This window comes from Manacus candei, unplaced genomic scaffold (genome assembly GCF_025592945.1).
Source record: "Manacus candei isolate 608988 ecotype Guabito, Panama unplaced genomic scaffold, ASM2559294v1 h1tg000022l, whole genome shotgun sequence".
Classification (NCBI taxonomy): Eukaryota; Metazoa; Chordata; class Aves; order Passeriformes; family Pipridae; genus Manacus; species Manacus candei.
The window spans coordinates 3,169,327-3,193,724 of NW_026138070.1; the positions used below are offsets into that span (position 1 = coordinate 3,169,327).

General features: G+C 43.5%; 1 protein-coding gene across 6 annotated transcripts in view; it reads right to left on the reverse strand.

Moving 5' to 3' along the window:
* The window catches only part of VPS13D (vacuolar protein sorting 13 homolog D), a 92,730-nt gene that overhangs the window by 7,302 nt on the left and 61,030 nt on the right, over nucleotides 1-24,398 (reverse strand). For all 6 annotated transcript variants that reach the window (XM_051786477.1, XM_051786476.1, XM_051786475.1 and 3 more), the window contains 2 exons: nucleotides 16,141-16,273; nucleotides 14,218-14,413 (listed from right to left, as the gene is read on the reverse strand). In XM_051786477.1, coding sequence (XP_051642437.1) covers nucleotides 14,218-14,413; nucleotides 16,141-16,273 — 329 coding nt within the window. The remainder of the gene's footprint in view (nucleotides 1-14,217; nucleotides 14,414-16,140; nucleotides 16,274-24,398) is intronic.

Below are 24,398 nucleotides of genomic sequence, written 5' to 3' on the forward strand. Positions count from 1 at the left end.
CTGCAGATTTGTAAAGCAGAGCGAGTGGTGGTGCCCACATCTGGGTCCCATTACCCAGGCACTCAGCAGATCTGCTGATTCCTTTTTAATAAGCACACAAAGGCAATACAAGGCAGGAATGCCCTCTCGTCTGCCTGGCACAGCAGGGAGTGGTGCTGCTGGATGGAGCCACAGAGGGCTTCCAGAGGGTGGTGGGAGGTTGAGGCCAACCAGAGCTGTGCCCTGCTCACAGCTGAGCTCTGGAGCTCTCATCCAGCTCACTGGGCACACTGGGAACCAGTGCACAGCCTTAACTGGTTGGTGTTTGCTCAGCAGTTCAAAGAATCCTTGGGGTTCAGTTGACCAGTTTTAAGCCAGAAGTTTTGTAATCAAACAACACCAACCCACTGATGAAGGAAGTGGTCAGGTATTATTAATTATTTACCAACTGAGGTTGAGAAAACTCTGTAAGAGACATCACAGGTTTTCCAGAATCCCCAGTCCTTGTTCCTTCTCTGCACATTCATTCCTACCAGGTACCCACCCATCAGGTTCACACCACCAGGTCTGCACATGTGATTCCTGCAGAGGTGCATAAATACACAGTAGTTTTGAGAACAGGAACTGTTACTCATCTTTGAGGGTCTTCTGGACCTAAAAAATTTCCCTGAAGTGTACTCAGACTGCCCTGACAGAAACCTTAAAAATAAAATTCAGAAGGCATCAAACTGTGCGTATCAACAGATGCTGGTCTGTTAAAACAAACTATCCCACTTCTAAAATGATTTAGAAATTATTTACAAATTTACATCTTTCAGTTTCCTCAGTATCACACCCAGAATAATTATTCACAATGAAACAACTTTAGGAAATGTAGCAACTTCTCCTGAGAGAAAAAAACAAGGACAAACCCCATGACTGACACATTAATCATTAGACTTTTCATTTAAAATATGTATCTGGGGAATCTCTCATCTGTCCTCTGGGTAAGAGAACAGCACTGGCAACTACAGATCTGTTCAAAAACCCAAACCTGAGCACGGACACCCCAAATCCTGCACAAACAACAGCTCTCAGGGCAAGGAGATGGAATTCTGACACCTGAAATTAATATTTAATAGACCAGGCTCCTCACAGAGACCCCACCTGCTGCACCACCTGCCTGCACCCAAACCCCAGGGCCACACCTGGGTGTGCCCCCAAACATGGGCACCTTCCCAAGGGATCCTGGGCCCCAGGGCTCTCCCCCACACTCTCTAGGAATCATTTCCTTCAGCCAGACCCAGTTCATGCTGCCAAAACTTCAGCAACCGTCACCAGCAAAGGTGTGTTCCAGTCTGACCACCTTGTCAGCCCAGCCCAGTGAAGCAGTAACTTACTGGTTCTGGTACAGCTCAAAATCAGTCAGTGTTTCCATTGTAAACTTGTTTTTTCAGGTTTGCATAAAATTTATTGCCAAAAGCCTGCTCTGGGCTGTAACCTGGCATACTGACTTCCAGCCTGGGAACAGTTTTTATCCCCTTGTAATAATTACAAACCAACCTTAATTCAAACAAAGGAAAATGGCAGGTACTGTAAGAGGCAATTTTCAATAGCTGCTGGCTTTTTCAAGAAATAATGTCAAACTCTTTCTTACTCGGCTCTGGGAAAAGTCTGGTTCCTAAATACAGGGAGTGCTTTGTCTGAGGGGACTTCAGTGCATTTCAGACATTAAAAGTGACTTAATCTGATAAGGTGGTTCTGTGATTCTATCTTCTACCATAAAATACACAACTAAACCACCTGACACACTTGCTGGAGTTCTAGACTGACCTGCACCTGCAGCCTTCCAATGGGATCACCATCCCATGCACATGAAGTCCATGAAATGCAGGACAGTGCTTAATCAGACGTGATGTGAGGACACCAAAGAAAGCACACTCAGAAGTGCCAGAGCCAATTAAGTGCTGAACAATGTCTGCCTTAAAAACTGAGCTCCAAACTCAGCCATCACAGCCACCAGCTCCTGATGCTGCAGCTGTACCTGGGGGGCTCACAGAGAACAAAGGAGAACAGACGTGTGCCATGTCTGGCAGGGGCTGTTCTGCACAGCACACCTCTGCACAGCACCAAAAAGCCACAATTTCCACAAATCTTTTCTCACTGGTGCACTCACTCTGTTTCACGTGCTGACCCCCTTGCAACGAGCAGGAACGTGCCCTGAATTTCCCGAGCAGCAGGAACAGAGAGCAGGATTTCCTGGGCCAGGTCTCAGCATCTGAGATTAGGCCTTGGGCCTCATCTCAGGAAAACCTGTGGCAGCCTGGATTCCATGTTCCCTGGTGATTCTTATTTCAAGGGCTCAGTGCACTTGCCTCCTGCCCCGTGCTGAACTTTGGGGTGCAGTTCCCAACAGGCAGGTCATTGTCTGATCCCAGAGATCCAGCACAGCTCTGCCACGGGATTCACTCCCCGCTTCCAACACAGATGCTGTGAAGGTGTGTTCAAATGCACACACGGTGCCGTCAGCTGAGTGTTGGATTTGGCATCAGAATGTCTCCCTTAGATGCAAGAATGTGTAAAATCCTGGGCCAGACAGCTCCCTGCTGACTGCAGATCTGAGGAAGCTCATATGGGCCGTTGATTCCAGCGAACGCATGGAATATATTGTGCTTGTTAAATGTGTTCCCAAAATGCTCGTTTCAGGCAGAAACATGCAAATAAATGGTGCCTGGGGTTAAAACCTCCCACTTACAGTCAAATCCCTCCTCTTTGGAGGGATCTCCCAGCTCAGATGTTGCAGACCTTTAGCTGACCCGACGTGCCTTTAGGAGGATCCAGTGTGCTGAAGGAGCAACTGCTTACCATGGAGGTTGTTCCTGCCAGCTTCTTGGAGATGGAGCTCTTCTCCCCCTTCCCTCTTCTTGTGTACACCAGATCAAAACCAAATTGAGAGCTATTCCCTGGGTTTATGGCTGTACACAACCTCATCGGGCTCCGAGTTCAAAAGGAATTGAGAAGGGGTTAAGAGACATGACTTAATTATGGCATCCATATCACAAATCCAACATGTGCATAAGGTGTATGTGCTTTTATTCCAGACAACTGCCTTGCACTGACAACAGCCATACTCTGGGCATCAACCTCTGGCACTTCCTTACAACCCCCCTCTGCCTGGAACAGCTGTGCAGCAAACCCCACACTTTTCCAAGCACTTTGCCATCACCAAGCTGAAGAAGTTGACAAAACCTAACACTGCCAACTCAGCTCCCAACTCCCCCCAGACTCTTCCTGTGTGGATCACAGGAATGGCTACAGCTGTCACCTTAAAGTTTCCTGTCTCAAAATTATGTTGAAAAATGCTCCCATTCACCTTCTGACTCGATGTAAAAGATTCTTAGCAGGGATTTCCTGCAAACACCAATCTGGAAACAGGAGCTGAACATGCCTTAGTGAAACTAAAGTGCCCAGGCCATTACACTGCTGAGCCTCAGGGCACTGTGGAGGGTTTGAAATATTAAATCCTGTCTGCTGCCAGGCAGGGCCCTGTAGCAGCTGGAGCATTAGTCTTGTGTCTGTGCTCATAAAATCCCAGACTGGTTTGGGTTGGAAGGGACCTTGAAGCTCAACTCACTCCACCCCCTGCCACAGGCAGGGACACCTTCCACCATCCCAGGTTGCTCCAAGCCCCATCCAACCTGGCCTTGGACAATTCCAGGGAGTCACATTTATAACAGTCCCATCAAACCCCCATCCATGCTGGCCAAGCAATATCCAGTTGTAGTAAATGCAAACACGGTCACTTCACTTTGAGTGTAAAATACTTGGAGTATAACAGAAATGCTTCCACATTGTACTCCTGCCTTTCTGGGAAACCAAACCCACTTTGGGGAAGAAGAAACCAGGGGCCCTGCCCAGCACCAGGACAGAGACTGTGGGTGTGCATGAAGGACTGTGTGAATCAACTCTGATGACTGGATCTTTTTCTCTTTCAGTCCCTCCTTTTATACTTCTCAGCTACTACAACTGGGGATGCAACAGGCACAGCAAAGTCCTCCAGCACAAACCTCACCCAACAAAAAGCTACTCGCAAGGTTTGTTTTGATTTTTAAAGTTCACAGATGCAAGAACAATTCAGATAGGCTGGCTGTACTTACAAAACTGATAAAGAGCATTCCACATGTTAACAGCAACATTAGGTGAAAAAATTATCTATAAAAATACCAGCCACATGCTAAATGAGGTGACATCAAGGCAATAAATAGCTCCATCTGTATGAAAGAGTTTGCAGAACAACCCAGAAGACGTCCCTGAACAAAAAAAGTAACTCTGGATAATGCAGCGCTGAAAAAAAAAAGCACTGTGTTGGATTTTTTTTTTTTTGGTTAAAAAAAAAATAAAAAGATCAGTTTTACATATTTTTCTGCGATCACTTTATAAATCTGCTGCACATTAGAAATCAGACACACATGTATGTTTTCCAAGCACAGCAAGTCGAAGGTTTACATTTTAATAGCGAAGTGCCTATTTCTGAATGGCAGCAGTGTACATTACAGGCAGTGTGAGAGGGTTAAACAGGACAGCTTCGACTCTTTATAAACTTTTGCCCTCTGGATATGTACTCATTGGCTGCTGTACAAGACTCGAGCTGTATTACACGCCTTAACGATATGGTTCAACTGTCGGTCAGGCTCGGGGCTGGCGCGGGGCCAGACCGCAATCAATGGGACACAAACCTCCCCCTTTCAGATCATCACGAAGGCTCATATTATCTCCTTTTTGTCGTGCTGGTTAAATTTATGGAGCAGAACCCCGAAGCTGCATTCCTTGGCCTGGGCCGGCCCACGCGGGCCTCCCTTTGTTTGGTACTGTAAGGAGCGTGCTTTGGAGGATTGCGGGGTTGTTAGTTCAGGCACTGACTGTTTGCTCATGACTGAAATGAAAAGAGTTCAGGGGAAGGGCAAAAGGACAGCACAAGTGTAAAACCCCATCCCAGCAGGCCCTGGGCTCCCATCTACCGGCTCCGGAGTGGGACTGAACACAAAACCTCCCGGTAATGACAGGGAAAAGTCTGTCTAGTAACAGGTAAACAGCCCTGAGAACACACCTCGCCCTGAGCTCTCCTGCTTTTCAAGTAAGCCTGTAATTGCTGCATAAATATGAACCCCGACTAAGCTGGCTTAAAGCACTGCTCAGAAGTGGTATTAGTTTTAAAGCAATGCTGTATCTCTTGGTTTTGAAAATAAAACCTGTCAGTGCAAACCTGACCGGCTGCACGGTTTAATATTTCCACTGTTTTAAACACGGGGAGTAACCTCAGAGAACCTGCTGCCCTGATATTTAGGATGTAGCAAGGAATTCTAGTAAGGGACAAAATGACTGGAAATACAGCATGGAGAGATGATCTTAATTTTGTCTAAAATGGGTATTTCCTACATCTTTGTATTTGGTCTGAGGATGGAAAAAGTCCATCTCTGGGTATGGTCAGACACTCTCTACTCAAAGCTGATTACTGTGGTAATTAAAGGGCACTTCTTGATGCAGGTTACAAACTGAAGGATGTGCAGAAACCTTTAACATAACCTCAAGGCAAAATCACCAGGAGTGAAGGCAAACGGAAAGACAACTCGACAGACTCTATTCCAAATCCACACGAGAGAAGCAAATCCATACACGGAAATCCCCAAGGACTCTCCCTGGTTGTGCAGGCAACAGAAGGTGCCCATGGACTCATTGTTCAGCACACAAAATATCCACACTTACCTCCATCCCTGTTAAGACTAGTAAGACATTCCCAGGAATGGCCCAGACCCGTTGTACCAGACTTCACCCCTCTGGCACCAGCAGCAGCTGTGTCAGGCCAGGAGGTCACACTGGGGAGCAGCTCCTGCCATTTGTGCCTTAGAAATGAGTAAATAAACAAATCCTATACTCCTATTGCACTACACCAGTTTCATCTTTCCTGCTATTTTTATGAACTGAAAATCCTAGAAAATGGGCCAGAAGATTATGAAAACCCACAGAATGTGGATGAGATGTCTGTCAGTCGTGGGGCTCGAGCCCGACGGGTTCTCTGCAGAACTCAGGACATTCCAGCTGGTTTGAATAAAGCTTTTGTTCCTTCCTGAGGTGCAGACGCTCCCACCTTATCCCACCTCATTCTGAGCAGGCAAATCTGTGAATGGAAACTGCAAATAATTTATGGCCCAGTCTTTGATGAATTTGTACTAGGTTCTGCTGATGCTAATGAATGAATATAATATTTTTTTTCTTTTCCAAAGACTCTCCAATTCTATTTTAGGAGGCACCACTGCAGGCTAGTTAAATCAGCAGCTCTCTGTAATTGTTTCCACCCAAGACAAGTGCTACACAGAATACTCCAAGACAGCAGCATCCTTTAGCAGAGATTCTGTGATCTAAGAACCACATGAATACCAGAAAACATGCAACAGAGTAAAAGGTGTTCCTTTTCCCTTTTGGCCTTGGCACCCAAAACCTTTGGCTGAAATAGAAGATAATTAGACAGAACATGCAGGCTCTAGAAATACAAATATTTCCAGAAGACATAAAACTTTCTCCCTGTCTAGCTGCATTCCTTTGAGTTAACAGCTAAATACTGTGAAGTGGGCACACTGAGGAAGAATTCCACTTTGTGAAGCAAATGCTTCATGTCACACTAAGTTTAAGTAGTAGAATAAATCTGTGGTAAATCCAACAAAGGATTTATCAGCTCTTTTCAGAAGGAAGTTCATAATTACTTCTATTTCTGATGGACTACACCAGGCCAACATGACAGTGCCTTGGATTTAACCAAACTGGAAAACATTAGTCACCTACTGCAAAAGTCTGTGTGTCCCAAGAAACTTCTCCACGGCCTCCAGACATGTTGCACTGGAAGGGAGCAAGTACTGTGCCCACAATGTCCATTTTCAGCCATCTCTCTTTTCACACCAGACCAGTCTAATACAACACAACACCTTTTCCTCACTAACTCACACCTTTTCCAAAGCAGTGAGTGCCCACAGTGCCATCAGGCTGGCCCTGGTGTCTGCTCTGAACCCAGCCTGAGCAGCAGTTTAACCCTGGCTGGGCACAGCTTGCTGGGTGCAGCACCTTTCCCCAGGGCTGGAAATGCACCTGCCCTTAGAGAGGAACTTACCAAGGCACAGGTAAATATTTTGGGGTTGTGGAGACCACCACAGTAAGAACTCTGGATTCACTATCTTTATGAAACTATTTGTTGCTATTAATGAATGGACATCTAAAGAAAAACACAACTTCACATTTTATGCTCAGGTAACTCCTCAGCATTGCTCACGTCAATGTTTACCATTTTCTCCATCAGTCCTCCCCTCACAACATTCCCTTCCAGAGCCTCTCTTCCCTTGACCACAGTCTGAAAGCATCCAGGGTGTCTTTCTGCCCTCAAATGTCAAGTTAAATACTAATGTTTGAATGGGAAACCCTTCTTCCTCACAGAAGAGCTGCTGGGATTTAGGATGACAGCCAGTCCCTCACAAAGCCTCCCTGTTTAATGCCAACAGATGTGTCACCAGTGGTGAACCCAGTGACTGCAGTTTTCTTAAGCCAGGTTTGTGTTCAGTTTAATACATTCTGTCACAGCAAAGCAAAAAGTTACATAAGTCTTAACTAAAGGTTTAGCCCTCCCTTTTGGAATTTAAACCATCTACAGCTTCTTTGCTAAAAGGCAGGGTGCACAAAACCCCAGAGGCACAATGTGAGGGAGCTGCAATGAACAGCCTCAGCAACTTGAACCTTGGGCTTGGAAAAGGGTCTTTTACAAACAGGTAAGGGGGTTGTTCTGAGGTTTTCCTCTCTCTGCTCCAAGTCTAGCTCAATCTCCAGAGGCTCATCAGTGTAACATATGTAAAGTGTAAGACCTGTATGATTAAACATTGCCTAACCCATAATTGCTTATTTTTCCCTTAAACCTCCTATTACATAAAAACATTCCTATAGAGCAGATGTGAAAAGAACCACATCTATATAATATTAATGAAGGATTATGTTGCTGCTGTAGGTCCAAACACTGTGGTTTTTACTTCCACTCCTTCCAAATAGTTAAACTGAGTCAAGGTCAAAAAAGGGGACAAAGACAACCAACTCTAGACAACTGAGTGCTCCAAATATAAATGGTCTCTGGAATTGCAGACAATTAGAAACAGTCTCCTGGAAACATTATTCAGACATACAGTGGGTATTTGCAATAATGCACAAAAAAGTGTTAAGAGTTTGGTACCTGCTGTAAAACCAATCCCACTCAACCCTCTAAAAAGGAAAGGGAGAGGGATATGTCAGTGCAGAGTTTGGATTCTCCAAATCATCTGGACTTTTGCTGGCCACAAGCAATGGGCAATGTATTGTTCTAGAAACTCTGACATTTTTATACATGTGGCTTTACAATTATAGGCTCTGCAATAAAATATGATTAAGCAAACTCAACGTTTTAAAGGTTCAATCTTTCTTTTACTGCATCCTGTGGATTAAAAAAAAACCATGAAAACTACATGTATCAGAGTTATTTTCTTCAGTCATGCATTGCAAATTCTGCTTTATTGTGAAGAACAGAGCCTGTGCTCCCAAGGAATTGTCCTTCAGCTCTTTGTTCCAGTGGGGGAAGGCAAAGGGAACAAACTGTGAGATTTCCAGCCTGTCAGTGCTGGAGGAGGGCACAGAGGAAAAACCTGCTCCCTGTATTTCTTTCTCACACACAAGTTCTTGGGTTTAACTCCACTCTCCTTTATTTCTAAAGTCATATCCCTTTCAAAATTATATTTTTATTTCTTGAAAGAATAAGTTCTATTAATTAAAGATTGACTTCTTTATGATTAGCCACTGGATGAGCATATAGAGCTTCAGAAGTGCAGTGAAATGCAGGTGGAACTGCACTCCATCCTCAGTTCTCCTGATTTTAGGAGCTCCAGAAGAGTCACCACAAGTCTCAACTGCTTGAATTCCTCCCATGGAGCTTTAAGAGGAAGTTGACTATCCCCTTAAGAAGAGTGAGCATGCAAAGCAGTCTTGACAGGATTCCACTCCCAGGCAAAGAATCACTCGAGCCCTCTCTGACAAAAAGCCCTCCTAGTTCCTTGATGTACAGCATGAGACGTGTGCACTTCCCTCATCTGAGTCATTCCTTTGCAAAGTAAAACCTGAGGAGAACCAAGAAACCCCCCCAACACATTCCTACAGAGAGCTATAGAACAGAAAACCAGAGTTACAAGTACAAGCCAGAAGTGTCTCATGGCAGATAGAAGCACTCCTTGAATAGGCAAAGGGAACAGAGAACCACTTTCTGTTTATGCTAAAGGGCAGCTTCATTTATTTAGAGATCATTTCAGGTTTTGGTGCATTTTCATACAGAAATGGATGTTTTGAGATGAAATCAGCCTGTTTTGAGGTGAAACGTGCCTGAAGAGGCACAGGGCTGCAGTTTGGGGAACTACTTCTCCCACAAGGAAATCCACATTTACTGTAAGTAAATCAACAACGAAGAGGAGACACTTCAAGAACAGTGCCAGGTTCTCCAAATGAACTACAGCAAGTTACCAGTGATAAAATAAAACTTAACAGAAGAACACTGAGCAGGTGATACTTGTCACAGAAAAAGAAGCATCTACTGAGGTGCTGAAAAATGTGCAGACAAAACCCCAGGCTTGCTTAACTTCAAGGATCTAGTGATGTGAAACTAAATTTGGAGGACAAATAAGGAGGTGTTTAAAACTCCAGTGAGGACAGTGAAGTACTAAAGGACCTGAAGAGGTCAGAAACATGGCAGGAAATTAAATGGGATTCAACCTGCAAAATTGCAACCTGGTTCATCTGGGGAAAAATAATCCAGAAGGCAAATATTAAATGACAAGGAGATAGCTGCAAAGCAGTAAAATAAAACAAAACATTAAAAAAAAACCCCTCCTGGGTTGGGAAAACAGCAAGCAGAAAACTAGATATCCATTTGCAATGTGATAGGGCAGTAAAGGCAGCCAACACAGTTCTGGATGGCTTGGAGAGCACAGTCTGGCTCTCTTTTCACACCACACTGATGGCAACCTGCACACTGGGGGGATTTCAGAGCTGCTCCATAAAAGCAGTGTAACAACCCAGACTAACAGAGGAATGTAAACCCATAAGATCCAGTTGGACAGGGACTGAGGATGGGAGGTTGGGCTGATGCTGAGGAAAAGCCCTTGGCTACAGCTGTGCAAGGGCTAGGACAAACAAGCTAGAGCAAGAGAAAGAGCTCTAGAGCAAGAAAAAGGGACAAACCTGCTCCAAGATTATAGGGAAGACCTGCTATCCCGTTGGGAAAAGGAAGGAAGGATATGAAGGAAATCACTGCTCAAGTCATTCACTGATTAGAGTGATAAATGTATTTTCTCTCTGGCTTCTAAGCAAATCTTAAGAAGGGCTTCCCAGGAGAATAATGTCTCCTTGATGTGTGGCCTTGAACTGTGGCCCATAAGTGACTGATATTGCTGTAAAGACTCTAAAAGTCAGATCTAGATCAAGTCCAAGGTCAGGACAGAATCTGGGACACATGCAGAGGTTCAAGCAATATTAACCAGTAAAACCTGAGAACCTTGAGAATATACTCTTGGCAGTTTATTTTACCTACTGCTCCATACAATTAGGTCCATATTTTCTACTTCTCACTGTCACTGATACTCTCAACCCCACTGCTTTTGACCTTACTGTACAAATCACAGCTAACAGAGATGTGGATGCACAAAGGCAAAAAACATTAATTTAAAATCACCTGCTGTTGACTTTGTCTCCAACTCTGAAACCTCACTGCACATCTCCCAGTGGTGGGTTGGAAGTGGAGAGCAAAGGAACAACCAGCACAGGCTGCTGCTTTCCAGGGGAAGTACATTTAAAAGAACCAAATATTTACATAACACTTTTCTGTGACCATTAATGGCTTGCCAATCTCATGTTCTTTACTAGTACAGTCTAGCTCACAGACAGAATTCATTGGAATTGGGGGGGTCATGGAGTTATCTCCTTACTTCTAATTTTCATGTTGTGACTCTCAGAAAAGAACACAAACCCTTGTAGCAACAGCCCAAGAATAATCTTAAACTCGCACTGACCTGGCAGAAGCCTGAGAGAAAGCCATAAAGGCAGTTTCCTGCACTACTTGTTAGATTAGACACACATCTAAATATAAATGTTCTTTACTTGTGCTGCACTAGGATGTAAAACACGTTTCCAGGCGAGAGCTCTCCAAGCATATCCAGAGACACAACAGCTTTCCTGTTTTGAACTGGTCTTTAAGACTTTTGGCAGTATATGACAAATATGGAAATAATCAGAACTCTTGTATGTGACACTGGAGTACTTGGAACACATAAACCCACTCGAAAAAGGTATCAAGTCACAGGCATTAACTGTGTATAAATTAGATGTATGCTGCATTGTCAACAACTGTTTTATGCTCTCCTCTGCACTAAAGGTATTAAGGCAGATTTATTCATAAATAACAAGCATAATAAATGATATGATTAGATAATAAGTTAATAAGATTAGCCTTGAAACAGTCCAGCCTAAAGTCAGATTTAAAGAAATATCTTCAATCCTTTAAACCCATCACCCCTTAGGCTCTAAAGGCATTGTCTGTGCCTCAGCCATATTGGCTCCATGTTCCCAACACATGGCTTGTCCCAGTACAAATCCATACATTTGAGGCCAAAAAAGCCTCATGTCCATGTAGCCTGATCACAGGAACCCTAGCCACAGCGTTCTGTTCCATTCAGGAACTTTGCTGGAATTAGAGCACGTCTTTTAGGAAAGCCCACCACCTCAATTAAAATTCTTCATCCCACTCGAACCTCATCCAATGGTTCAAAGTCAGGCAGCTGAAATTCAGAGCTTTTTTTTAAAATTCAGCCACGTAATTAGAGAATTGCAAGGGGCCTGTAATTTACAGTCACATATCCTGCCATTTAAATGCAACTGCAATTAAGTGGCTGACTCAGGTTTGCCCCAGCCCCGGGAACGTGCACACACGGAGTCAGTCTCAGGGTCAGGTCAAACTGCTCCTGCCACGCTCAGGAGCTCCCAGTGTTCCAAACTGCACTGCAGATCAGTCACTGTCACACACTCACATCCATCAGGGCTGGCTGCTTTTGTGTGCTGAGCTTGGAAGAGCCTCCCCAGCCCAGCAGGCTCCAGCAGAACACTCGAGTGGAGCCAGGAGCTTGGGTTTGGAACGTTGTTCTCCTCTCATTCCAAACCACACATACTTGAGCAGTTACAAATGCGGCGGGGGGATAGTGGTGCACAGCAGCCTGAAACAAGGACAAACCCTTTGTTGTGTGGGTTTGTGTTTTTTTTTTTTAAACCCCCAGAAGAACCATTTGGTTGCTTCATTATATAAGCACATCAAACCCCCACACCAAACAAAACGCGAACGCGAGGTTGCTTATAGGTGGAGGTGGGTTTTCTGGGGTTTTTTACACCCCTCTCACACTATCTACATATTCTCAGGCACATTTGTTTATCCAAGAAAGGTTTTGATCAGACTTTTGTGGACTGGAGAACTGCAGTGATTGAGTAACCTTGGGAAAGGTTGGTTTTTTTTTTTCCATTCTTCCTCCTTTCCTCTTGTAGAAGGTTGTTGGGTCAGAAACTCTGCAGGGTGTGTGTAGACACTAAAATAATTTCTCAGTGACAACAGTATTTCAGAATCTAGTGGAACCAAAACGTGGTTCGGCTCATCTGTCTTAACCTCTTCTCTTAATTGACAGCTAAGAAGTTACAGGGAAATATGTGCCAAAGGAAACACAAGCCCAAGATCAGGCTGCCTGGAGAGCCTCTCACCCTCTCTCTCCCAGTTGTTGTCTAGTTTGGCAACTGTTATAACACAATCACTGTCTCAGAAGTATGTCAAACCGTGAATTTTGAGAATATGTATGTCTTGAAACAAACTATAACAAACCCAGAGCTGGGTCAAAAATTCAGAAATGCAGCTACAGCACAGCCAGGTGTGCTTCTCCCCACCTTGGTATCAATCAATCTGTACAGTCACAAATTTAAGACATGTCCAAGTGAAACACTAGATGTGTTTTCTCAGGGATGCACTTGGAGTTCTCATTTAATTCTGTGTATGTAAATGCACTTACCAAATTGTAATCCTTGACCTCTTGGTTTTACAAATCGGGGTAAGTACCAACTATGTAAGACACACGTGTACACACTTCCATTTTCACAGCAAGGCACACCTTGGGTCATTCTTCAAGCTTCCTACACCTCACTCACACCTCATCAAGGTTATTGTTCCTTACTCAATCCCCAGTGTAGACCCTTCAGGGTTCCAAGAGTGGCATAATAAAACACAGGAAATGGAAAAGCCAAATGGGAAGACGAAACAAGCAGAAACCCCAACATTTTGCAAACATTTTTCTCCAAGCTTTCTGACAATACAACCTCACTTAGGGTTTTCTTTCACTTCTCCAGCACAGAAATGTCATGCACACACAACAGAACTTATCAAGTGAACTCTGGGCCACAAAGAGCATAAAATCTCTTCTCTCAGAGCAGTTCCCTTTCAGAACTTGGCCCTTCTCTGCCACACTCACAGTCAGTGCTAATCAACATTCTTTTACTTTGAGCAAAACCATCATTATTTTGTAGAGCCTGGAACTGACCACAGGGAAGAAACCAAAGCATCTGCCCTGATGTGCTGAGCCCTCACAGCCACGGGAGGATGGGGAAGCACATAACCATGGGCACAGAAGGGCACCCAGCCACACCCCTTATAACTGAGAACTAGTGTACAAAATGAAAATGAGAAGATAATGACAATATGTTGATGCCTGAACTCTTCAAACCTTTGAAGAGATGTTTTTCTACAGTTAAATGGAAGCTGGGGGTAGAGCAGGGAGAAGAACTCCTTCATTTCAACTCTGCATGAGGATTCCACAGTAGAAGTTTAATCTCATTACAGACAGCTATTCTAAAAATTTTGCTTGATCTAATGCTGCAGCTTAATAATTCCTATTTTATGCTGCAGCTCTTCTGTGCAAATTTCACCCTTGTTACAGTATCAGCAAATGCCATCTATTAAACAAAATCAAATGGAATGAAACGGGCCACAGCACTGATCACAGCTCACGGTAAATCTGATTAAATTATTGTTGCTTTGCCTGAGGAAAGGTAATCAGATCAGAGACTGCAGCAGGTATTAATACCCAGTTTTCCAGTATTGTTGCTCAGGAATATGAAGTGGTTGCTGACCTGGGGCCGCTCAGGGTGGCTGTGTCCCTCACTGCCTGAGCCGTTTCCGAGGCGAAATCCAGCGCTCCGGCCACGGGTTTGGTCACGGTGCCCACCAGCCCCTTCCCAAGGCCGGATATGAAACCACTGACCCCTCCTTCTGTCTTCACACCTTCCACTGTGGAAGTTATGACACTTGTCAGTCCTCCAATGATACCTGGTAAAGACAAGAACAGCAAGTTAGGCCAGAATTATTGCCTCTGAAAAGTCCCATCTGATGCTGTCGCCTACATGATTTACTGTTATTTCATGTTTCAAACCAAATTAACGTTACCTGTTGTACATGTAGCATACACACACATACCTACAGACCATAATATCCCTCAAAGATTTAATTCACTACTAAATATGTGTATTTTAAAATATTTTATACTGGTTTGTTTCCAGTGGCACTTACACTGTCTTCATCTATTGCACAGGTAAAGCAGTTACTTATAAGGTGACAAAAGCTGATACAATTTGAGACAGCAAATAGAAAAGTGTATTTCTCCATTGGAAGAAGTCAGTTATTTTAAACTGGCACTTTAAGTGACTTTGCTGTGATGATGCCAACAGCCATTTCTGTGCACGTTTCCCTTCCTAAGAACCTCAATGCTCTGAGAAGTCGAGAACCTGCTGAGGCTTCAAAAGACTTGGAACTTGTGTCTGAGAACACACTTTACAGATTTCACATCTCCCTAATTAGAATATCAGTTTTTAGTGCCCTGGCTCAAGCCTCTCCTGTCCAGCTTTCAGCCAGGTGCTCCTCTGAAGGCTGTAAGTGGAGTACAGACCAGGCAGCATCTCCACGGCCAAGCTCAAAAAGCCCAAGCTATTTAAATCCCTCCTCTTGAGTAACTATAGTTTATGGTTAAATCCTGTCTGTTGAAATGTAGGAATTAGCAGTTCTTTTCTTTTTTAAAAAGTTGAATGGGAAGCATTTAAAAATGCCACAGAATGAGGACTAGAACAGTCACGCTAATTACTGGATAAAACAACACAGTGAAGTGCTTTTAGAATGGACTGTTCAGCAAAGACTGACATATTTTAGGTTTCCTCCACTTCTACCAATGTAATTTATGTCAGACTGTACAGCAAACACGAGAGAAACATCTCTTGATGCATTTCATACCTACAGTGTCTCTTTATGACCAAAGCAAAACGACTTTTCTCGGCACAGAAAAGATCCTGTTTTAGTGAAAGCCAGCTCAGCTTTGCACAGGCTGCAACAGTTACACTAAGAGAATAACATTTAAACAAACTGAGTCAAGATGATGCAAAATATAAATATTTGATTTAAACTTGGCTTGTATTGATTTAACCTTCTTCAACAGATAAATCATGAACTAAATTGATGTGAGATTCTGGCCAAATTAAGACTAGCCCAGTGCTTTTTACACAAAGTCATGTCTCTAGTTCTCAGTAGACTGAAAAAAACCCACAAAATAACCCAACTGGTGAAATGTTACTTTAAACTGATGTACTGATTCCAAGGAAACTCAGGTTTCTGGAACTGAAAGCAAACATAAGAAAGCCACAATCCAGCCATACCCATTTTTAATTTTAATGTCTGGCCCTCAAAAAAAACCTTTTTGTGTGGGTGTTTTATACCTTTACAAAGAAATTGATGTTTTGGGGGAACTCTCTTTGAGATTTCATTATAATTTGGAAAAAAGCTTCCAGTTACACGTGATAAGACCTGATTCTTAAATGGAGTTTCTGTCAACTTTAAAACCAAACAATCCCCTCACCCCAACCTGCCCCCACTCAAATTCAAACATAAAACCTCTGACAGCTCCACTGCCCTGGCTTCAGATAATCCCCCAGCAGTAACAGCCACTGTTCTTTGCAATCCCATCATTACTTTTAAGAGAGAAATGAGTTAAAACTGCAGCTAAGGGTTACCATGTGCAAGTCCATGGATTCCAGCCACCAGGTGCTCCCCACTGGTTGCAGCGTGGTACCGGATGTATTCCCGCTCCGTCTGATGCCTGTTATCCATGGTCTTTCCCAGACCATCTGACAAGGTCCCAGCAAACTGCAAGATAATAATAATAATAATAATAACCTTGCCTGTTATTAAAAGCACAAAAGTGGTTTCTCTTACGTAGATTCACTGCAGAAAATCCCAAGATCCTAGCTGGGAAATACAGATTTATACAACTCGTTTTGTTACACGTACAGAGTCTGTCCAGCCTTTTTTTGTCAGGAAGAAGCCTCAGAACTACATCAGCCTATGCAACTGAAATCCTGAGGTGACAGTCACCAACCAAGGAGGTGCCCAAGTGCAGTGGTCAAGCCAAAACAAACCAAGCCCGTGGAAGAGGTACCAAAAGCAACGCCAGTGACCCAAGGGTAACCTTTCAAAACCTCACAGGAATGTTATGTAGATATAAAGCTTTTCTTCTGCAAAGATATGTGAAAAGCTTCGAGGCAAATACTCCTGTCATGAAACTGAAACATTTGAAGAGTTAATTAAATTCTTTTTAGCAACACAGGGTAGAAATGGTTGTGTTGGGGGAGGAGTGGAGAGCCAGGCCCTGCTCACTGCAGCACGGGGGGCAGCCCCTGACACACAGGGGACCTGAGAAGCACCCACAGGTACCACACACAGCAAACCAAAAGCCCAGGGGGAACCCTCAATATGTGAGTGGAGCATTTTCACTCCTCACACTTCCCCTGAACAGCGTGGGGGAAGACTTGGGACATGCTCACAGATAAAAGAGAACAGCTATGTCCAAGCAGGGTTTGTTCTGGGAACTCTGACCATTGCTGTGTGAGAGCCAGTGAAAAAGCACCAAATAAAAATGATCTATTGTCATCTGCTGACCCTTAGTCTGACGTCATCAGATAGAAACCAGAAGCCTGGTGGAAGGAGGGAGGCAAGAAAAGGAGACAGAAAACATGAAACCTTGCCTTGTATTCAGGATATTATTATAGGAAAGGACTCCTAGCAGGCATTTGCCTGGAATAACCTCCAAAAACTAGCTGGGTTTTGATTATGTGTAGTTGGACACCTCCTGTACCACTCTCACCTACCACCAGCATTCTTATCTCCTTTCAATAAATGAACAACTTCATCCTCTCTGCCCTCCCCAAAGGAAAGATCATTTAAAGCTTTGTTTTGTCTTCCACTGGGGCTGGGGAAGGTACCAGGTGCCACAGGAATGTCAGAGACACTCAGGGCTGCAGCAGTGGTGCAGTCACTGCTGTCCTGCAGGATCAGCTCCTCCACAACAAGGACTTCACTGTCCCAGAACTGTGTAAGGACCTGCCCTGGTTTCATGGACCATCTCCTCTGCACCCACATCAGTGAAGGGAAAACCCTCTGTGGTTCAGGTGTGCCCCAGAGGACAACAAACCCTGGTGTGCAATTCTGATACACTGAAGATTAAAACAGAACTAGACAAACAATCGTTGTGCCTGATGCCACAACAACCTTCCCCTCCTTTTTCTGTCATTTCTTTTTCACTAATGACACGACATCTCACTTTGAAATACTCATTCCAGCTCGAAGACAAACCAGTCCAGTGGCTCCAATTATCTAAACACGTAGACTTTAACAACAGGGATGAAAATGAAATCCCATGACCTTTCTTGTGACTTGATCATATGGACACTAAACAGAACATGGTGATCAGAGACTGAATTACTTCTTGACCTTGTTTTGAACTTAATGTAGATTTTTTTTTTTAAATTAGTCTAGAAATACAAACCAACCTGAAGCTATCTGTGAAATGTGTTTAAGGTTAGGTTTTTTTCTGGATAAATACTTTGTTTAAGAGGATTAGAGTAGCTGCTATAAAAATTAAAAGGCTCAATAGGCCTTCAAAATCCAAACCTTATTATGGAATATATCAAGGCTAGAAAATGATTTTTCCAGAACACATTTTAGAAGTTATATTAGTGCATGATTGGACAATCAGCCAGCAAGAATATACCAACTTATTAATATTGATCAGAATTGGTAGTCTCTCCTTACAGCCTTGCCCCCCCTGTACTGGCCAGCTTCACTAGCCCAGCTTTCCCAGAGGATATAATCCAGTCTTTCCTCAGATTTCCTTTCCTCTGTGAAGCAGAATCTGACACCTAATCATCAATAACAATTCTGTTTCAGTGTACAGAGAGAAGTTTAACATAATAGTGTATTATTCTTAGCAAGGAGGAAAAAGGAAAAAAATCCCATGCACATAGTTGAAAAGTCAAACTCTCCATTAGCTGTAAACTCAAAGTTAAACAGGGGCACTTTTGTTTGTGTTATTTAGAGAATACCACTGAATTACAGCTGTAAATACAACGATTTAAGGATTTTAATTTACCAAATGTACCATGAAATGTTTCCATTTTGCCCTGACTCAGGTGACAAAATCTAAACTCAACACACATTAATTACAAAACATGAACTTCATGTTGAATTACTTTTTGACGTGGCTCCTCCTCCCCCCTCCCTGGGGCCTGTTTGTTTTCTGGCCTCATTTAACAAAGACTGAAGCCAAACTTTTGTTGCCATTTGTACCATTTGTACCCAAACCCAAGGGTTACTCAGTGAGCACAGGGGAGTGAGGCCCTTCTGAACCCTTTCCTGCTCTGTGGTCCAGAGTTTGTCAATTAGAGGTGGAACACCAGGGAAGATAAAACAAGGACCCACTTCACAGGCATTAGTGATGTTAAGGGCTGAGGGAAAGGGAGCAACTCACCATTTCTCTGAGGTTTAGACTCTCCTTTGCAATAAAGACTCAGCCTGTGGTGTCAGTGTTATCCTGATTCCTGATCTGAACCACACCTGCCAGCCCATAATACCACTATAGGTGTGAAGTACAGGTATATAATACCCACCTCCTGAATGAAATTTGCTGCTGGGTCACAACTTTTTCACTTTTTTTTTGCCTTTTCTGTGCACCTCAGAAATACTTTCCCCAAAGTGGTTTCTGAAGCCCATTTCAGTAAACAGGGTTGTATCTACCTATATAAAAAGGAAAATTAAGGGTTCTAACACAAGTCCCCAAACACCTGCACAACACCTTCTCTGCCCACTCTGTGTAGATGACAATCACTGTATTAAGAAAAAGTTCCTCAGCAGTGATGAGTTACTTCAGGATCAGAAACTTGAGTGAACACCAGAAATTTAGGCAGTTTAAGTCCACCTTAAACGACTAAGGGAGATCTGAATACATTAAAGCACAAAAGCAGACTTGCCTTTTTCCCCAAAATGTCTTGCTTTTGGATGCCTCCTTTGGGAAGTGCAATATTAGACATTAAGGCTGAGATATTGAGACTGGTGGAAGGGCAGAGATGGTCCTTACTGAGCTGTGAACCGGGTCACACAGAAAACAGTCTCCAGATAAACAAAGGTGACACCAAAAGTGTGACCCACCCTTGTCCCCCTCAGCTTTTGTTAATAAGGTGTGACCTGATAACTTCAAAGCCTCCTCAAGCCCATGTAAATGCCAACATAACTAAACACAACAGTGTGTGGAACAAACACAAAACTAATCAAGTGGCTTCTAAAAATCAGCCCCCCCATCCTAATTTTCATAATGAGCTCTTTGTCTGCTTGCTGATGAACAAAATAAATGAGTCACTTGGTCTTTTATCTCTGCATTTTCCCCATCTCAGCCATCCTTTGCCTTGAAACAGAACTGCAGCAGGGCACATCAGTCTCAGCTAAGTGCAGTCACCCATTTCCAACCCAGAAGGCACCCAGGTGGCACTGAAGGAAGCCAGTCTGCACCAGGCATGTGGGAGAAATGGGGATTTCACTTGTCAACTTGGCATCTCCCAGCAGAGCCAAGTAGGAGCCTTCTGACTGACACTACTGACTAAAAGTTCTGTCACTTTAGGTACTGAAAATATTTCAGCTTAGCATCAATATGCATTGTTTAATGCTTTGTTTTATCCATCATGCCTTGACAGAAGGAGAACCCCTCCAAAAAGCCCCAGTCAGCTGAGCATTCACCCTTCATTCACAGATACCCTCTGTCTCCCCTGATCCTCTGTGTCCCCAAAGCAGATGGTACTTCCTGCATTTCCCCCCTACAGATCATTTCTTCCAGGTCTCCTCTGTAAAGATACGTGGATCCCTGGTTTTCATCCCACACTAGGCCATGATGTGAATATACCAACTGGTCACATGCTGCAAGCAGAAAACATTCCCCACTGCACTCAAGCCTACATGGTGTAACACAAACTGATCCTCCAGAGGAGGGTGAAATATGACATTTTCCTCCAAATCCCAGGACGTTATGCTGCTGTGCCCACTATCTTTGGAAAAGCATGTAAACCACTCTCAGCACTTCACAGTTATTGAAGATGTTATTACACTTCTGCGAGCCTGGGGCATGCTGGCCTCAGCCTCCTCTGCAGGCTGAAGTAAATCAGTGATTCATCATTTCTTGTTTTACATTTACACAGTGTCACCCATCAATATTAACTATCCACCATGATCTGCAAAAGCAGAGGAAATAGTGTCTGTACAAAAAACTAATCTGCTCGTGTTTTGGGTTATTTGGTGTGTTTGTTTTTCTTTTTAAAGGTCCAGTAATTAAGGCAGTTTTGCCACAAAACCTTTAGCAGGGACTATGTATCCCTTGCTGTTTCAAGCAACAGAAGAAAAACAAAACCAGTGTTTGTGAACCAAAGCTGGTGCCAAACAATAAGGCTTATGGGGCACAAGAAGAATTCAAAGCAAATGAAAACTCGACTTTGGACTGCTTGTTCCCTCTAAGCCAGATGCATGAAGCACACAGCATGGAAATAAGGTCTAAGTAATCTTTTAAAGTCTTTTTAAGCTCTTGGCACTGCCTGGTTCTCTAAGGACATCCCAAAAGGATAAATACACAATTATGACTTGAGTCCAAACATTCCATTGTAATTCTAGCATCAGAGAACGGTACATTTACAAATATTATTGACTGAGCAAAGCAGAACATTCCAAGATGGAATGCTAAGGGAGAAAGTGATGAAATTAAATATAGATCAGTTACAACTTCTGTGCAAACCTCAAAATGAGCTGCATTTAAATCAGAAATCACAGAGTTTATTCAGTTCTCATCTTTGCTTTGCAGAACTCATTTAGAAAGGAGTCCAATCTTTTGTGATCATGTGCCTTGTAGCAATATCATTAAAAATCACCTTTATTTCCTGCAACTCTACAACCTGTTCAAGGTATTTTAGAGGAAGCCAATTTTTACACCGACTTCTGACAGTAAATTACAACAGTTCAAAATGAAGCACTTATTTGGCTCTATGGAGGCAACCCCCTTCCCAGTGTATGTGTTCTAGGCTAAGGAAACATATATACATGCTGCTAGGATTTGTGGTTCAAAACAAAGCTGTAGAGAGCAGTCAGCCATCCTCAAATCTTGCTGCTATTCTTTGGAAAGTGTAAAAAGGAAAAAAGCCCTGCAGTATTTGAGATATACACCAGGACTGGGGTGCAGTGGGACAGATAAAGTTGTCTAGTAAAATCTGCAGCCTAAGTTCTCCTGCTTTTACTGCACTGTCTCACTTCTGTGATCTACCATAAAAATAACTTTTAGAGCAGCTTCTTTGCTCATCAACAGATCATAGAAAAGAATCATAGAACGTGCTGAATTGGAAGGGACCCATCACATGCACTGTTATGGGATGGAAGTACTACATATTTCATTTTACAAACTGGACCCCAGTAAGCAGACAGACACCACAGCTTCCTCCTTTCCCATCTTTGTGGTCACTGGTGCATTATACTGGGAGTAAAAAGTGAAATGCTTTAAGTATTTGAAAAAGTAGCAGGTGTTTATTTGTCAGGTTTCAAAGGCCTCCTGGTCTGAAGCTGTTCCACAAAATACTTTTTCCACAGCTTCAGTCAGTCTCTTAAGAATTACTTGGGGTATTTTAGCAGGAAGGTTTGTGAATTCAGTTAAATTTACATGCTCTAGACTTTTATCCTTTCCTTTGCACATCAGCACATCCCCAGGTCAACTGTTTAATCCAGTCCTAACCAGAAAGGGCAGTTCAGGCTGAGCCCCAAACACATTTCTAACCAAGCCAAACTGTGCAGAGGGAAATGTGTCCTGGCACTATGAATAGAACCGACACACTCTTAATTTAGAAAATACTAAATCAGCAAAAAGCGATAATCAGCTTCTCATTTTCAGAGCAACATAAACTTTGACCCTCTCCAAATTACCGACAACCACGAGGAGCCGCCGGCTTTTCCCACTGAACAAACATGTTCCTTGAGATTCCCTGCAGCATTCCCCACCCCTATTTGTGTCACACGCCCAAAGTAAAGGGGCTTTAATTAGCTCACATCCCATCGTTAACTGGGCTTCCTAATGCATCCTGACAAGGGCGTGCTGGCGGTAATGGGAAGCCCCCTGATGGGAGCTGCGAGGAGCCTGATTAGCCGGGTATCCCAGGGGAGCCCCGCTGTTCCCATCCCGGGGATGCCTGAGGAGTTGGGTCGCTTCCCTGCGGGACCTCCTGGGAAGCAGCAGCAGCAGGTGCCCGCTGGCAATAGTTTTGTGTTACAGGGCTGGCTGAGTGATCCCTGCAGGAACCGCCGGCTGTTTTCACAGACACAGAAGGCAGTCAAAAGTCCACAGCATGAACTTGGAATGACCCCAATTGCAGAGTCACTGGCGGGTTCATCTGGAGGACAACTGCGCTTTATTAAACAACTAATACCCTTAACAGATAATTCCCCTCCCCCCAGCCTCAACTCTTACCGAGCTTTAAGGTCTTCCTGTTTGTTTATTTTTTGGGGGGATGGAATTATTTGCCCTCCTTAAAACCCCTCCAAGTACTGAAAACCTGAGAAAGAGCCCGAAGAGCTCCAGAGTTAATACATAACAACAGTGTGCTCAGAGGGGGCACGTGAGGTTTGGGGTTTAACATCATCTCCCCCAGCTCTGTGATTGGGATTTCCAGGGGCATTTCCAGCAGCACCAACCCCAGCAGTCGCTCTCTCTCCAGCCACTTTCTTTTTCTGCCATGGTCACCTGTGACCACACTTGGGATCTGAAAGAACCTCCCACTTAAAAATCAACAGGTTTTCCACGTTCCACTTGATTTTTGAAGGACACCTGATGCAAGCACGTGAACTGGACCTGCCATCATGTGTATGTGTAAATGGTGAACAACTTGTGAGGGCTGATGGGTTTGGAGCTGCTGACCTGATCCCAGTGAGCTCTTGGTACAGCTTGGCCATCACCCATGGACACAGAAACACTATTTTCCCTTCTCAGGGATACACAGCCAAGGAATTTCAAGTTGAAGGCTGTATTATTTATCATTTTCTACACAGCTTTATAACTTTATAACTTTAAATACACAGTAGGGAGGTGCAGTCAGCCTTTTGTCAAGACTGAACTCATTAATTTCAAACCCACACCCCATTTTTTCTCCTTCAGATGCTAATGGTGATATATGGGACAGATGTGCCTGTCTTCATGACATGCTAACTCAAAAACTGAAGGTTAAGATCAAATTTCATTTCATCTCTATGATAAATGCTTATTTCCAGTGTCACAGTTTGATTTGGCAGCACTTTGCATACCTCATTTTAAATGCTCCTTTTCTCCCTTAATTCTCCAATGAGTCAGCAAAACAGGCACACTGTATTTTATTTAGCAAGAAATTCAGCTGGTAAAACCCTTCAAAATGAAGTCTAGAGCAGGTGAAAAACTTCAAGCTCTCTAATCCCCCCCTTTTTTTTATTTGCAAATGGTCACCTGTACATTCCTCTATCCAGCTGAGCATCCCCCTGTCTGCAGTTGCTGCATCACTGAATAATCCTTGTTATCAACTGAGTAATTTCTCCTGGAAAAGGCTCATTGAAAGCTGCATCAATGTGTCAGTTGGATTCTGAATGGGCCCATTTAGGACATCAAGTCCAGATCAAACCAGTTCTTCTCACAGGAAACATCAGCATTTCTGTCTGATCTACCCATGCCCACGTCTCCACTGGAGTCAAAGCATGTTCACAAACACTTTGTGCAAGGAGCTTTGTAGAAGAAAGGGTGAATTTAACCCAAACTGTGAAGGAAACTTTCAACCTGGATGCTGGCCACACACATTTTATCCCATGGTACAAATTAAAAACAGGAAGAACAAAATAATACTTCGAACTTCTCAATGATGATCCTTTATCCCAAAACCTTTTTCAAAGATACTGATGG